At 36.7% G+C, this 16,502-nt stretch overlaps 2 protein-coding genes across 4 annotated transcripts in view; one reads left to right on the top strand and one right to left on the bottom strand.

Annotated features, from left to right (window-relative positions):
• BLNK (B cell linker) overlaps positions 1 to 14,127 on the bottom strand; it is a 92,653-nt gene extending 78,526 nt beyond the window's left edge. For 2 of the 3 annotated variants that reach the window (XM_079312918.1, XM_079312919.1), the window contains exons 1-2: positions 11,253 to 11,397; positions 6,595 to 6,657 (exon numbers count right to left, since the gene is read on the bottom strand). In XM_079312918.1, the coding sequence (XP_079169044.1) occupies positions 6,595 to 6,657; positions 11,253 to 11,360 (171 nt within the window). In that variant the 5' untranslated portion in view covers positions 11,361 to 11,397. Of the gene's footprint in view, positions 1 to 6,594; positions 6,658 to 11,252; positions 11,398 to 14,051 lie in introns of those variants that run through there. The other variant, XM_079312921.1, reaches the window with a different exon arrangement.
• The window catches only part of DNTT (DNA nucleotidylexotransferase), a gene marked incomplete at its 5' end in the record, with an annotated part of 141,760 nt that overhangs the window by 25,503 nt on the left and 99,755 nt on the right, over positions 1 to 16,502 (top strand). The gene's annotated exons all lie outside the window — the stretch shown is intronic.

Consider the following 16,502-nt stretch of genomic DNA (forward strand, 5'->3'; position numbering starts at 1 on the left):
CCATTTTTACATAGGAGGCTGATGAATTCCTCCCTTTCTGAACTCAGTAGAAATAGACAACTTAAAACTTCAGACTCTCTCCTGCCTATTCCCAAGGCATTCTGTATTGTCTAGATCTCACAGGATTTTCTTGTTTTCCACAGAATTGTATATGTATTCACCTTTCCAAACCAACAGAGCCCTAAGAGTTGTCCCTTTCCTGGAAAAACTCCTCTACAACATCAATTTTTAACCTTGCTCATACTTTCTCATGAGAATTGCTAAAATTCAGCTGGCTTTAGTCTTTACTGCAGAAAAGTGTATTTTCCCAGAAGCCTTTGAAAATATCTGTCAGGTTAAGGCCCCTCTTCACCTACCCCTTTTAGGTTGAAATAAAGAGTGGAAAATTAGGAATTTATAGCTTTGTATTGGAAACAGATAATGTGAAAGCAGAAAGACTATTCTGATTAGGCATGCTAGAAGACTTCTGAAATTGTTAGCAGCTGGTATTTAACAATGGGAAAGTGATTATAGTTTCTGGCTCGATTTTTAAATGTTACTAATGATTTTGGACATTAGTGTTGTGAAGCAGCTTACATGCATTGTTAAATCTCCTGATCTTTCATGAAGGAAGGAGTACAAAAGCAATCAAGATAAAGATTCGTCCAATCACAAATTCTCAAAAGAGGGAGTGTATTTTTCTAACTAGGATACTTGAACAAAACAGAAACAGGAGAAAATTAAAAATTAAAAAGCCCAAGGCTCTGTGGGGTTTTCCTGTTTTTCAGTTAAGGGTTTACAAAGTCCACATTAGAAACTATGACACAGTGACTCAATTTCCACAACTTCTAACATTCTTTTTCATGTTCCCTGAACTTGAGAGGCACACAAAAGTTAACATTTAAAATGATCAACAAAATATTCTGTGTCAAAAGATATTCCTTTAATCCATATTTAATGTAATTATGACTATCATGACATTTAGAATTTGATTAATTGTTGTGTGCTGGAGCTTAAAAACTGGAAAGCAGACAAGCACTTTGCATCCTTCGCAACTACTGCATAAAACAAAAAAAATATATTAAAATAATTTCTGGCAGCAGCATTTGGAATATGAATAGAAATGCTTTTCTGTCACAGGAAAAAAAAAATTAAGGTGCCACTCCTGCAATAAATATTTTTTTTGTGGGCTCAGAATTTTTTACTGTGGGATTCCATTGCTGGGTTATGACATTAGACAGTTTTATTAAGTTGCTTTTGAGATATTTGAAATTACTTGGCAGGAAAATAATCCAAAATGATTGGATGAAATTCAGTTGCTAAACTAACAATCATGGGAATCCAGTGATAATTATGTTTGACTTTGTATCTCAGTATAATATTTCTTCTGAGTGTTTTATTTGCTAATATTCATATATGTTTAACTAATAACTTGATAGCTAAAATAGTTTGTGTTCTTATGTACCAAGAATGATGCTTATCTTCACAGTTCCCTAGATTTCAGAAATTATATCCACGTTCAGTAATCCAGTTTCATATTTCTTTTGCTTTTTTTTTGAGAATAAGGATAGATATGCAATTTTTTATCTTACTTTACAATTGCCTTATGCTTTGATGTTGCATGAATGTGTAGTACCCTTGTACTTTATGACCTGGTTGAAGATGATTGATCAGCAGCAGAGGTACTTAGATGTAAAATATCTTCCTTTTAGGCCATGTCTCTTTTAGCTCATGACTCTTTGCTTCTAGTTATGTGATAAGTTAAACAACATTTGTCTCCTTTCTAAGACATGTTATTACCATTTTCTTCTTCTTGAAATGGCTCCAAGTGACTGATTCTGCTTTCAGAAGCAGTTTCCTGTTTGGTTAGAAACAGTAAGGAGCAGAACCAAAGCCCTCTGGACTGACTCAGGGAGCTGCTTTTACCTGTCCCTTTGCTCAGCCCCCCACTGCACCCCTGCAAGAACTGCTCAGGGGCAAACCTTGCACTACTCTACTCCTTGGTACATTTTATTCCTTCTCTCTTAATTGTGTGCATCTATCTCCCTGGAGGAGAAATTTCCAGTTTCTTCCTGCCCTGAAAATTTTCATTCTAAACAGCTTTATTTTAGGTGCTAAGATCACTCCTCTTTGCACAAAAGAGACCAAGCTCCTAAAGTGCCCAGCTGCTACAATCCACTCTTCATTGAGAAAGTGAGCACAGTCTGTAGAAATATCTGGAAGTTAAGGTGTTTCTTAAAAAATACTTTCAATATCTAAGCCACTTCTGCTGCCTCTGAGAGGAAACATTTACATCTGTGAAGGATGGAAATGAGGAAAGCCTGAAGGAGTGTAAATCCATGAGGAATGTCAGTAGAAAAAATTTCAATTCATGACCAACCAAACCTTATTAAGGAGCAAAGGGAAGGAGGACCCTGGCTAAAAGAGGAGCATAAACAAAGCTCTATGGAAGGTGTTGGACAGCAGTGAAGGCAAGGAGGTTTAAAGGCTAGTGGGTGAAGGGAGCCTCACTCACTGTGAAACGCAAAGGGGAAGTGACAAAGGTGGAAGATGGCAGATAAATAGGAGAAATCAATGTCAGAGAAATAAAAATTGTATAAAAATGCAACTAAATTAATGCAGTTACATGGCCTAATTTAGTTTTGTAGCTGAGGATGTGTATTTTCATAACACCAATTTTCTGTGGTGAGCAAACCTTTTTTTGCCATGGTAACCTTGTGTGCTTGCCAAAGGCAGGATAAACAATGCCTACATCACTTCTACTTCCAAAACAATTGGGTATGCCAAAACTTAATATTAAAGATTTTGTGTCATTGTAAGAAAACTTCTTTTATGGCTGAGATATTCAGTATATTGTTATACCCTGTGGCATTAAAGTGTTGACAGCCAGCCCAAGGGTGGGACTCAACAGTGCCTGAAACTGGGACCATGTTTCTCTGACCTTACCTAAGCTTTCTATGCTTGCTTGACCCCCCAGGGTATACAGGGCACCACTCTTTTGTCTCTTTCTCAGAAGAATTAGCTTATAAGAATGTTATTAGTAAGTCTTTAATTTCTTTTGTTTATATATATGCTGTGAAAATATCACTCCTATCATTGGGAAATACCCTTTTAGTTGAAACTGGGGAAGGTGAGACTCTGTAGATTTCAAATAGCAACAGCGGAGCTCTAGGTGTGGTGTGTTTGGTTGTTGTGGTCACTAGTGAAAGCAGATGTGGTTCCTATCCTTTCCTGTCTGCAGCTTCTGCATTGCAGGGATGGGAGGGAGCACCCAAGTGAGACAAGGGCTGCTTTTTCTGGACAAGAGCTGCTTTTTCTCAGTAGCAATGCTGACAGAAATGGATGTCAAAGGACAGGCTCGGTGAGTTGAACCTGACAAGCTCTGGCAGTGTTTTGCACTGGCAGGGAGTCAGGAATCTCCCACAGGAAGACACAGGTTCAATTTCTAAATATTATTCAAAAATCCCCGGTAGGGTATTTGTGAATAATATGGCTCTCGTTTTCTCCAGGGCATTCCTATTCCAGCCATGCAATTCAAAACATTTTGAAAGAGCAAGAAAGAGGAGAAATACATGAAAGTGGTTTAGAATCAATGTCTGACCATTTTTTGCTGTGTTTAGATTTCTTTTAGTAAATTTCTATATACAAATCCAATAAAGTCTTCTATTTTCAGTTCTGAAGTTCAAGTAAAACTTCACTTTTATATCTTTTTCAATCAGTCGCTGGGAATTCAAAACAATTTTAAAATAGCATCAAACAAGCAACCTACTCTCAGAGGGAACTGAAAAGCAGGAGCACAGTGTAGCAAGTTCAGACATTAAAAAGCAGGATAGAATATAATATGCTCTGTGCAATGCAGCTGTGGCTTAATGCTGATTTGCACATTAGGACTAGATTAGCATCACTCAGATGTGACCTGCATATTGAGTAACTATCACAAGTATGGTACTATTTATGAAAAATGAAACTGCATGGTACACTTCAGATCTAATATACCACTCTTTTGTGTTTTTAGATTCTACAGAAGTGTAAAGGAAGAGCTATTACTTCTAAATTTTTATGAAATGCATGTAATTTAGTTTCCTATAAAAGTTCAGTTGGATGCTCAGTATGTTTATAAAACAGAATATGATATTATCATAAAAAAAGATTGGTTTTTAGCCACTCAAAGGCAAGAAATATTCAAAGAAATGACCATATAAATGTTGATTATTTCTATTCTGAAGGCAGTCAAATTGATTTAAGGTGTTGTGGCCAACTTAACACAGCTTTTGTGGCTATAATGTCTCCAAGACTCCAAACACTTTAAACTTCAAAAACACCTTAGTATTGATAAATGTTTTATTCACTTTCAAATAAAATGCAGTTTGCATTTGACATGAAGGATTTTGTGCAGGACAGCTCCCTAAGTTGTTTTGTGTTACTTCAGTGGCAGGATTTAGGATTATTTCCTTCTGCAGCATTTTCCCAACATTTAACAGCATTCCTCTTTGGAAAAATTAAAAAGATGAATGTGCTCACTGGAAAACAGGAAATAAAGGCACATCTAGTGGGCTGGTGTTTGTATCTTTTATCAAAGTGCAGTGTGCTGGCTGCAGATCTTTCTTTCCAGAAAAGCTTCCCTCCAGTGCTGCCCAGAAGTATTTGCTTTTTAAAAATTATTATGCAAAGGTAAACATATCACTTCTATTTAGTAGGTGTCATCATGTTGAAGTGTTTTGTTTTAAGGGTTTTGGGCTTAGGTTTTTTTGGTTAAATGCTATGTAGTGATGGATGGCCAGCTTTTCTCTAGTGATTCTAAGCTCAATGTCTAAGGGTGGTATTGAGCTTCTGTTTAGACTTTGCAGACAGCAGTAGAAGGAAATCATATGCATCTTATAACTGAAGGATAAACTGAAGAGCAAACCCTCAGTTTCTTGCAGAAGACAGTTAACAGGCACATAACAGCTTCAGGGTTTTTGGGATTTTTGAATTCTGAACATCTCTACACAGAACAGTAGATCAGGTAAGAAATCATGCTATAAGTCATGTAGAAAGAAACTCAGATTTTCTGAGTGGAAATGTCTGACATTGAAATGTCTGTTGTATATTCCTAAGGTGGCTGTGCTTTCTGAAACATACCTTGTAGCAGATAAGGAACATTTAATTTCTGGCATTGTACACATTTCTTATATGTTGGGCTAGGAGCTTGGAATAAAAAACTTGCCTGTTGATTTAATTACTTTTAAGTTAATGTATAGGTTAGCTTGTACATAGGAGAATAACATCTTGCAATTACTCAAATAAGGTTATTAATGGTAGCAAAATATAGGTATTTGTTTGGGTTTTTTAAAGTATTGTCATAATTCGGTTTCAAACATGCAGATTTATCATGTTGACAATGCTACTGAACAATTCAATTAAAGACTAAATAAAATTTCTAGAAAAGTTTCTACCAGTGTGTGAGACCTGTCCTGTTTTTTCTATAATGACATTAAAAAAACTATGTTGTTCATTGTATCACATGTATAACGCCATGTTTTCTGCAGTGCAAAATTATCTTTAAAGGTATTTTGAAGATATATATAGTTTGGAGAACATACTAAATAGTGAATGCTTTCATGTTTAGTCATACTGCTTTTGTATTGCAGACTGTCACCAAAGGTCATCCATTGTTCTCCTTGCTTTTTTCACTTGTGTTCTGAATAGGTCACCACAACATCTGAAATTACTTCTCAATCCCCTGCTGCTGTAGAACTTTATTTGCAGAGCCACAGGAAGCCACCAAGCCACTCTTAGCTTTAACTTCACTGCCTCTCATCCAGTGATGGAGACTGCAGCACACTTAGTGATCCAGTTTATAATGGATGAACGGGACAGTTATCAGTGTGTATTTGACAGCTTTGTTAGTCCTACTACATTAGTATGAATTGTTGGTAAAGCCCAGTTTTGCTCTGTGGCCATGCTGTACCTGCAGTCTCACAAATCATGTTGCAGCACTGAAGCTCTTGTTGGCATAAACAGCAGGTATAACTCCTGATGAACCCAGGAAACAGTTCTGTTGAGCAATGAATTGCCAAGCAAACATAATATCTCTGCAGTGCAAAAATGCACCACAACAATAATTTTGGATTTTAAAATAGATTTTAAGGAACTTTTACTTCAATAGCTACTCAAATTAAATTATTGATAGAGGAATTGCTGCAGTTCAAGGAATTATTTTAGCCCTCTCTCCTAATTAGTTGTAACCAATTAAACACATCACACAAAAAACTCTACAGAGATCAGGAAAGGATGTTATCAGATTTTTCAGGCATGACTTTAAAATATCTATATTGTTAAAAACCCCCACAACCTCCTTACATTTCATGAGATGTCCTCTGCCACACCTGTGTGCTCATGGCTGACTATATCTGCTCTTTCTCTGCAGCAGAGGAATGCTAACTGGGATTTCTTTTATACAGGGGGATTCCTCGAGTCAGAGGTGTAAATCAACCCAGTAAAATGCAAAATCAAAGCAACTGATGAAGTGTGCATAAAAAAGGAAAATTTCAGATTATTTCCTGGCACTGTAAGGAGTACAATCCTCATGTTGAAATACACCTGAGTGAGAGTGCTTATGGAATACCTGCTTACCAATAAATGAGATCCATTCATGCGCAGTTTTTCTACAATCACAGCAGATTCAGGCATTTCAAACTGAGGTGAGAAAAAAACCAAAATTATTACAATACTATGAAGCTTGACATTTGTAAACAAACTAATTATTAGTTCCATGCTCAAATACTCAAGGCTGTGGAAATTGTTATACTGCTTGACAAGAATAATTAAGAAAAGAATATTGAGTAACTCTAATGCTTAGGCAGTGACTTTGACATAGGAGCTAAGACACAGTATTACCTCTTTCTTAGGAAGAAAGATTACAGGGATAAGGGCTAATGAAATTGTGAATGGAGTAGACAGGAAGAAATTATGAAGCAGCAAATGTCATAGAAATGGAGAAAGCAGCCCAACAAAAATACTGTGGATTGCTATGGGATAAGAAGCCAGCATTAGAAACAGGTTAAAAGGTGTCTTGAGTCAAAAGTTCATGTCATCATCCCACATGCCTGTTTACCAATCTGTTTGCTCTAGTGGCTGCTCAGCTTCAGGACCAGATATTTGGGCTGTGTCTTGCACTTACCATGATGATGGGCATTGCTGTAAAGAATTCAGGTTCAGAAATATTTTTTTTTTCTTTAATGTGGTTGTGGTAATAGGTTTGTTTTGTTTTGTTTTGTTTTGTTTTGTTTTTTAACAAAGTTGATGTTGGTCATAAATTAAAATGAAACCAGAATGACCAGAAATATTACATCTTGAAATAGAACTAACTACTGAATAGTAATTTGAAAAAAAACCGGGCACATCGGATTTTCTATTAAGAAGTGGAAAAGAATGGATCAGAGCTCAAGATGTCTCAAAATGGTGTGTTAAGTGGCTTAGTGTGGTTTGTAAAAGACATTAATTGTTATGCATGGAAAGTGACAAAAAAAAATTCAGGAATATTTTCCATAATAATGTACCACTCTCAAAACAAGTTTTAGTATTTGTAATGCTTAGGTGTAAATATCTGCATCAGTAGTGACCAAATCAGATGCTAACAGATAAATATTAGTGCAATAAGCTCTTCTCATAGACATAGTTATGTGGCTTTCCTAAGATAATTCTGTATTTCTAGACTACTTAAAGCTGATAATGCTGAAATATTAATTGTGTAATTTATCTACTTTTTGGTATGCAAGTGTCCTGTTCAGACATATATTCAATTTTTTTTGGCTTGTTAGCTGATATCCCTGGGTTTATATTTTTTTCCTACTATGGTTGGGAGAGTTCTGCTTATTTGCAATACAGAATAGATCACAATTCAAAGGAGAGAATTGCTGTGGTTGTTGGACCAGGGTTGTTTGTGGATTGTGTTAATTTGCCATCTGTTGTATTTGTTTTGGTGGAGAGGCAAAGAATCAAGGCTATGCACTCTCTGCTTCTCTTGGCTTTTCCCATCTATTTCTAGTTTCTACTTCTATCTCCAGTTACTGGCATGACAAGCTGCTTTTGAGCTTTAATTATGCTGTTAATCAAGCTTCCATATAAGGGAAAATTTGTTATTTTTATGTGGTTAAATGCATCAGACAAGTACCCACTTGCTGCTGGTGTTCAGTGATGACCATGGAACCTTTAATTTTCTTGAGATTGCATTAACTTTTCTTAAAAGTATGTTAAGATCAGTACTAGGAGAGAGACCAGACTACATGGCAAATGGAGGCCAAGTAGATAAACTGAGCACAGCATGAAATATTTCAGTGTTGCTGTTACAGCATAGATACAAGATGGCAGTAAGGTGCATTCACATGGCTAACAGGTCTCCATTATTTTCTTCAATTATTTATGAGGGGAAAATGCAAAATCTGTGTGGTTAATTATTAGTTAGTAGTTAAGGTATTGATTTTATACAAAATGTCTTTTCATGAGGCTGGAACACTTTGCAGAATGGCTTGTTAAGAACTTTTGTATTTGTGATACAGAAAAAAATGTATCATTAAGATTTTAAATTTAAGAAAATACTAAAATTGCATGGTACACATGTACATAGCCATTTTACATATATATTGTGGCATCAACATGATTATACCTCTTCTAGAACACCCAGCCCCAGTCACAGAACTGAAAAGCTGACATTACTTTCCTGAAGGTTGATGCATTGTTTTCTGTTCAGTGCTCACTGCTTATCTGTCTTGTTTACCTGTACTGCACAGTACTCAAAACCTTCTCTGAACTCAGGATGGTTTTATAAAGATCTAAACTCTTCTACAACACCCTTTGTTGTCCAAGTAGTTCAGAAACACTAATAACTGCTTTTTCTGAGACCACTCTGACATGAAAACTTCATTTGTAAGGGGAGTTGAGGTGCATGAGAAATAAAACCCACAGAGTATCCAGTGGGTTTTGATACTTAACTACAACTGTGTAGATCTAAGAGATGTAAATGTATATCTGCATTGTAAATATTTTGCTTTCTTTTACCTTCTGAGGCAGAGCTGTGTTTGTCACTCTTGCCTTCTACTGCTGCAAGTCAAACACTTGGGAAATGTTGTGTTTTTTCTTGGTGACTTGCATTTCATCAGGTAAAAGTGTTGTGCTGGGACAGAAACAGGGTCTGATACTTCAAGGCAAAATTAAATCAACAGTTCTATGTATTTGTTTTCCCATTTTCAGCCTGTCCTGGCCTTGTGTGCCTTACAATTTCTATAATGGCATAGAATAATGCAGATACCTGCTGGTTTCTCTGCATTGGCAGAGAATGTGAATGGAAAAGGTAGCATGTGAAGAAGCAGTTACAGGTTATCATGATGTCTATGTGAAAATGGGAAATTCAGGCTATGGAGGTAATCCTAGTTCTGGCATGTTTTGGGGCTTGTTTCTGTATCCTCAACAGCCTTTTTTTAGGGTTCATGCACATATGTGGCCAGTGTTAGGGTGGGGAGCTCCAGCACAGCCCCCAGAATGTGGTCTGACTATGGAAATGATGGAGTAGCTGGTGCTGAGGCTCTGGGTGCTGTGTCCACAGTGGCCACAGGCAAGTGGCTGAGCCAGTCTTTGATACATAGAATGGCCAAGCACTTAATGTGGTTACACTATAATAACTGGTTTACTGAACTGCTTTAATCAGCATTGTGAGTGTAAGCATAGGCATTAACAACTGTTTAGAAATTTGGAAGACTGTCTGTTAACAAGTATGAAGCCAGTACTTATGGTATGCTGAAATTTCCCTGGAAGCCTTTGAGTTGTTGAACAATTGTTATTAATTTTCTCTTGTATTCTGCAAAGAATTGCAGGGTACTTTAAGACCATTCTAACTTCTATAAATTAGCCTGATTTCCTTTAAACTGAAGGGCTTTGAGCTAATTAATCCTCTGAGTAGCTGTTCATAGTATCAAGTTAGCAGCTTATCTGATCCATTACCTTTATGGCATGAATTAATTTCATGGAAGAACTTAGCTTTCTCAGTGTGGGAACAGTGGTCCATCTGTGCTACATCTCCTCTGTGAAGCTGTGTGGTTTTATTGTCTTTTTTTTTCTTTCTTTCAGGTTTTTTTTTTCTTTTTCTTTTTCTTTTTCTTTTTTTTTTTTTTTTTAATTGTACATTAATAAGCATAATGGAAAAAAAAAAGGCAAAATGAAAAAAAAAATAATACAAAATTATCATTTTAAACTGTGGCCTACTTTTTATGTGGCTACAACTGGAACTCCTATGGGAAGACTTTATAATATTATTTTATTTTCCTTGACAAAGATTGTATGTTCCTTCAGTTGAAAAGGATGAGAAACCTTAACAACCATGAATTCTCACTGTTGGTGTAAAGAAGGTAGTGGAAAAGATTGGTCCTTTTACAGTTAGAATTAGGATAAACACAAGAAAAAATACACATTTATATACAAAATTACAAGGAGTAACTTGCATAAAAAGGAACAAAAAGGATATAAAATGAGGTTAAAAATCCAATTTCAGAAATGGACTTTAGAAGTTTTACAGGTAAAACTCTAAAACCTGAGTCATAGTATTCAGTAAGTTATAAGGAAAAATGTGATAAAAAAAGGCTGTATTATGCAGGATATATTTTATATGTCTGAGAGGAGATCAGTAAGATAGTGAAATATGTCTGAAAATGAGTTTGGAATACTTTGTGCAATTCAGGTTATTTTAGATATACTAGAAAGGACTTTGTAGTACAAAGAAATATAAAAGCCAATAAAGGAATGACTCAACCCCCCCCTCACCCCAAGGCTCAAGTACATTAAACTTGAACAGCATCTAGCAGCTACTGTGTGTATATATGAATTGAGAAGAAAAGATGAAGAGTAGATTCTTATTGACATGCTGTAAATTTTAAAGCTATATTCAAATATAAAGCTAGACATACTTTCTCTGAAATGATTATTTCTTCCCAGCAGGAAATAAATTTGGACATGAAATACCTTTTCTCCTATAAAAAATATTCCTGTGAGAGAACATTTTTTGTATGGTTTGTAATGCTGGAGATCTTAGCTTCTACCATGAATTACATTTCTATAGAAAACAAGAGAGTATCAAAACTCTCAAATTATATTACTAGGTGGTGACTAAACTATTTTAGCACATTAAAATATTTGTGCTAGATGTAGTATAAGATACCTGGTTTTTAAGGATAAATCCAGTAAGTGTTTCTGCTAGCTGAATATAGACTGAGCTCCCTAAAGTCTTACACAGAGATTCATACCTGTCTTAAGAGAGCTGCAACTTGAAAAGCTGTCCAGTTCTCAAACTCCTCCAGAGATGGTAGTTTTGTGGTCATGCTTCTATCCAGGGAGAAAGACTTGATCTGCATGAATAATACTGAACTCTTGCTTTACTGTTTTTTACTGATGTAGAAATCTGAGGAGGAAGTCCTTTTTGCAACTTTTTTCCTGTTTGCTCACTTAAAGTGAACGCCTGTAAAAGGGTAATTTAGGAAGTACCAATGTTGCTGTGTGAGTAACTACAGTATAAGGAAACTGGTTGTTATACCAACATATGCACATACCTGTCATTACTGAAAATGTTGAACTGTCATCTGCTGTCCTTAAAATTTTCCTGCACGTATTTTTACTGTTAGAGTGACTGGCAGGGCAGTTGCTGCCAGTGAATACCTTTTTGCTATTTTCTGACTTGATAGAACACTGAATCTGGCACAACTCAACTCCCAGATTTTCAGAAATAAGATTGAAACTCTTGCATCTTAAATTTGTTCTGCTCAGAAAAACCTTTGAGGTGCTTGACTGGCATATTATGAAAACATTATGTTGAATTTCGTAGTGCTTTGTAGTATTCAATGTTTCATAATGTTGGCTGTGAGTTTTTCCAAGGGGGGCACCATCTTTCTGGATGACAGGAGGCAGCAATACTCTTTCCACTGTATGCACAAGCAGAAGAGAGAGGTGCATGTATTCCTTAAGAAATGTTGCTTGCCTGGTTTGAGTGCAGGAGTGATTTTGTCAGTTGTAGAGTCTTCATGTATTGTGAAGGTGGGAAGCAGCTGGGTAGGAGAGGTGTGAGTTACAGGTTTAATGGCTGCTTGCAGGAAACAACAAAATAACAGATGGCATTAGGTGTGGAACATGAATAATAAGTGCAGGTATTTATGTGGTACAGGCTGTTTGCTTACCGAGTAGGTGTAAGCAATCCTAGTCCAGAACACCTCAAAGGAAATTAAAAATAATGCTGTAAGAATTTTGCAGTTCAGTGCTTGCTGCCAGCCGTACCTGCTCTGCCTCCTCTGACTGCCCATCAGGTTGGGAGAATTTTCTCAATTTTCTGAGGAGCTGCTCCTGACTGCCAGCTGGTCACTGCAGTCACCTTCCTGCACTGCCTGCTGGGCTGCAGGTGAGCTGCAGCTCTGCCCTGCCCACTGCCCTACCTTGCTGTGCCCAGGCATCCTCCTCCTCCTGCCTGCTTTCTCGCTGCTCTCCCTCAACACTAAACTGTGACTTGTTCTTCTGTGTTGGCATTGCCTTAATTTGTGTTCTAGGCTCTTAGGACAGTACTCTTAAAAGGCCAATGTTAATGGAACCTGCCTCTCCACTGAGCGAGGCAGATCTGTTTGGGAAGGTCATGCTGAGTTTTGAGCTCCCAAAGGGCCTGCAGTGTAGGTGGTTCAACCAAAAGGACTGCAAGACTAGCAAGATATATTTTTCCATATGTGTTCTAGTCAGATTAAGCATAATGGTAAGAGGAAAAATAAAAAGAACAGAGATATGGGGAGACTCATCTGGGATCCTGCATCTCATCTCTTGATGCTGATATTGCCCTTGGCTCAATGGATGCTGTAGTTTTCTGTCCTTAAATGTGTGTGACAGAAATTGAGAATATAGTCATGCACTTCCACTTGCTTTCCATTACCCTCAGGGGGATTATTTCAAAAGTTGTTGGCTGGAGAACCCCAAATTAGATTTCTGATTCTGCTTAGTACCCTCACACTTCTAGTTCCTCTGTTCAATGTATCACCTTCCATGGTGTGATAAACCCAAATAAATATGTGTGCTTGAAAACATGTTGGCAGTGAGGGCTTTAGTTCTTGAGCAGAATACTGAGGCTTCCAGAGTTCCCCAGATAAAGACACCCACAGAAATGCTTTCTTTCCAACCTTCAGGTGCTTACATAAAATTTTGAAGCAGATTGTAGATACTTAAATGTGAAACAGCACTAGCCTAGGGCAGGTCAGGCTCACTTGCTACTTGAAAATTCCCTGGAGCTTCCTGATCTGCTGTGAACCCTGGCAGTCTTAAAAATATATTTGTGCAGAGAGTAATCTACTATTTTAAAAACTTGTGTCTTACTGGAGACATTTACACTTTTAATCTGTACTGTTTGCACTTTCACTCCTCCAAAACAAAAAGTAGAAATCTGATTCTATATATTAAGAAATCTCATTCTTTTGAACTGTAATGAAAAAAGACATCTAGTACTTGAGAACTGCCATATTTCAGAGGAATCTAAACGTGTGCATTTTATGCACCAAGTATTTTGTCCTCTAAATAGAAATTCATTCCCATACAGAGCCTGTATATCAAGCAGAATTAACACATCTTTGCACTATATATTGGCAAAAGTTAATTTCCTAGAGTCTGAAATGTGCAAGCAACATAAAAAGCAAGTTTTTACAGGCTACAGCTCCTTGACTTTTTGTGAATTAAGTTCTCAATTTGTAATTTCATAGAGATAGTTAAAAAGCAGTATAAAAACTGTTTCCTAGATCATACCACTGGCATTTCTTACTAAATACCCTCTATATGTTCATGAACACAAGCACTAAATGTGTTAAACTTATCTCAAAACTTTCAAAGTCAAGTTCAGCTTTGCAAAACCCCATAGCAGCTGCAAGCAGCTCGTTTTACTGGATGTAACACTGGAATACTGCCCCGGGAAAATACACTGGAGCAAAACAGGTCAAAGAAATATTACTATACAGGAAATATGAAACTTTGTCCCTGTTTGTTTTTTCCCCATTTTATACAAAAATAATGAAAGTAACATGACTTACCACATACTCATTTTCTTTTTCTCTCAGGCAGTCATGCTGGAGTTGATTCCAAATAAGTTAAAGGAGCAGTTTCTCATGTCTGCTCTTCCTCCTTAAACTGTCCCATATGTATTTTGTTGTTGTTAGTGTGATTGACAGGCTTGGCATTCATGGTGGGTGGGAGAAAAACCTTCTTAAAGCAAAAAGCTAGAATATAGTCTAAATAAGTCTATAAAGAACATTGGAAAATGAAGTCTTGCTTACAGTTATCTGTCTAGAAGTTTGATAAAAGTCTTGCTAATTGGTTTTGTGTTTTTCCTTTTTTCATTTAACAGGAAATAAAAATAGCAACATAATCAACTGAAATCACAGAGTATGAAAGGGACCTGGAGAGATCTTGGCAGGGCTTCAACAGAGAGGCAGGATCAAACCCAACTTGAGGAAATTGGGTCAGTCTTGGAAATCAGTTTGGTAACCCATTTTTTTAACTGAGTTTTTGGGGATGCATCAGATTCCCCACGTCCTTAAGTGGAAGAGCAGGAAGAAGATCTAGAATAAATTTTATGCTCTAGTGCTGGAAGGAGTAAAAGGAAATGTCTGTTTGTAAGGATAATTGCTGTCTAAGCACCAGATGGGCTTGACTAGGACATCCTGCTGCTTCTGAAGGAGCAGACCCAATTTCATGAGAATTTGTTCGTAAGTAGCGGTTTGGGAAACTCTTGTTAAACCTTTTCTCTTTCAGCACACTCTTCAATTTGTCTGTATCTTACTAAAAAATGACAGGTCTAAACTGGTCTCAGTATACTGTTTATTCCATGGAAGCCACTTCTGGCTCAGTAATATCCTGATAGATATTTAGGATTATGCTTGTTATGCAGCAACCATGTTATTAAAAAAATCCTGAATGCAGTTAAGAGCAGGACAAACTCTTGTGGGAACTCTACTTGAAGTACTCTGAGTTTGGAAGTGATTCACAGGGTATGTTCTCAATGAGAGTCAGATAACCTCTTACAACAAACAGTGCTTTAATTACATTTCTCTAGTTTGTGTGTGGTGATTTTTATGTGAGACCTTACTAAAAGTATCAGTGATAATATGGGCTTTGTGCCCCTTAAGTAGGTAGCTATCATAATGAGAAAGGAAATGAGACTGGTTTGACACAGTTTGTTCTTGAAAAGTCAGTTTTTACTGAAGAAACAATTTGTAGGTATATTATGGCCCAACGTTTGTGTTGTATATTTGTGACAATTGAAGTTGGGCTGACTGTTCTCTAGTTTGCTCTTCCCCTTCCCCCATGACATTCAAGAGGAGATATTTGCCCTACAGATATACAAGATATGAAAATGCAGTTCCAGAGACTTGAGTTTCCTTTGTGACTGAAGTAGATTGTTTTTTATGATTTGATAAGTCAATTAAGGAGTTTTTCAGAGACCAAAGAGAGCTACACCCACCTAAGAACTTCATGGATCTTTGCCAATCTCCTTATTTTCTGTCACGGTGTTTTCTTCCATCCTTGTTTCTGTGAGACCGTTTAGTGCTGTAGCAGGGAGAATCACAGGACATATTAGACCCATGCTTCTCCAAAAGTTATGAAAATCTAGATGTTATGAAATGGGCATAAATGGGTTTCCTCCATATCTGTTGGTTTAGTTTTGATATGTGGCATTTCTTGAGATCACAAAAGACTGAGAGCCAAAGAAGCCTCAAATGGAAAAAATATTAAAACAAAACTCAGACCCCCCCAAAACTTGCTGAGAATGGTTAGTACCATTGCTGCACCAGGGCTGTACACTGATTTGAAACCTATCACCTTTTAATCACTTCCACTATATACAGTTTGATACATAAATATGCCCTTTTCCTTTGCTTCAGTAATTCTTCAATCCATTTCTGGGGCATGTACGTTCAACTGAATTTTAATTATTGCTGAATGCTGGGGGATTTTGTTTGCATGTTTTGTAACATACAAACTGAATACATCACATAACCCCCATTGTCTCAAGGACAATGTTATCACTCAGCCTTTTAAAATGTTTTGATATGGCTTTTCATTTTAGTTTGACCTTCTCTTTGAACCTAGCAAAAGATTCAGCTGTTATGCTAGAGAGCTTTGCCACAACGAACCATGCATAAAAAATATACTTATTCTCATAGGTATTTGTTTGTAGCCTAGATTTTGCACCTAGTTTTCTTTATCTTTTCAAAACATCATGTTTTTAACTAGTACAATAAAATATAGCAGTAATAAAACCACTACCTGCTACAAAAGTGACATTGTTTATTAGAAATTCTCTTTGATTTTTTTGAAGGCTGGAATTGATGCTGTAGTGCTTGATTGTGATATCCTTTGCAAGTACTCAGTATTCTTTGCTGTTTAACTGAGACACTTTTTTGATTATTATTCTTTTGAACACATTGGTAAAACTTGCTGTCTGTTGCTCCAGATTCATGTACTGCCTTGTATAGTTTCCA

This window comes from Erithacus rubecula, assembly GCF_903797595.1.
Source record: "Erithacus rubecula genome assembly, chromosome: 9".
In the NCBI taxonomy this organism is placed as follows: Eukaryota; Metazoa; Chordata; class Aves; order Passeriformes; family Muscicapidae; genus Erithacus; species Erithacus rubecula.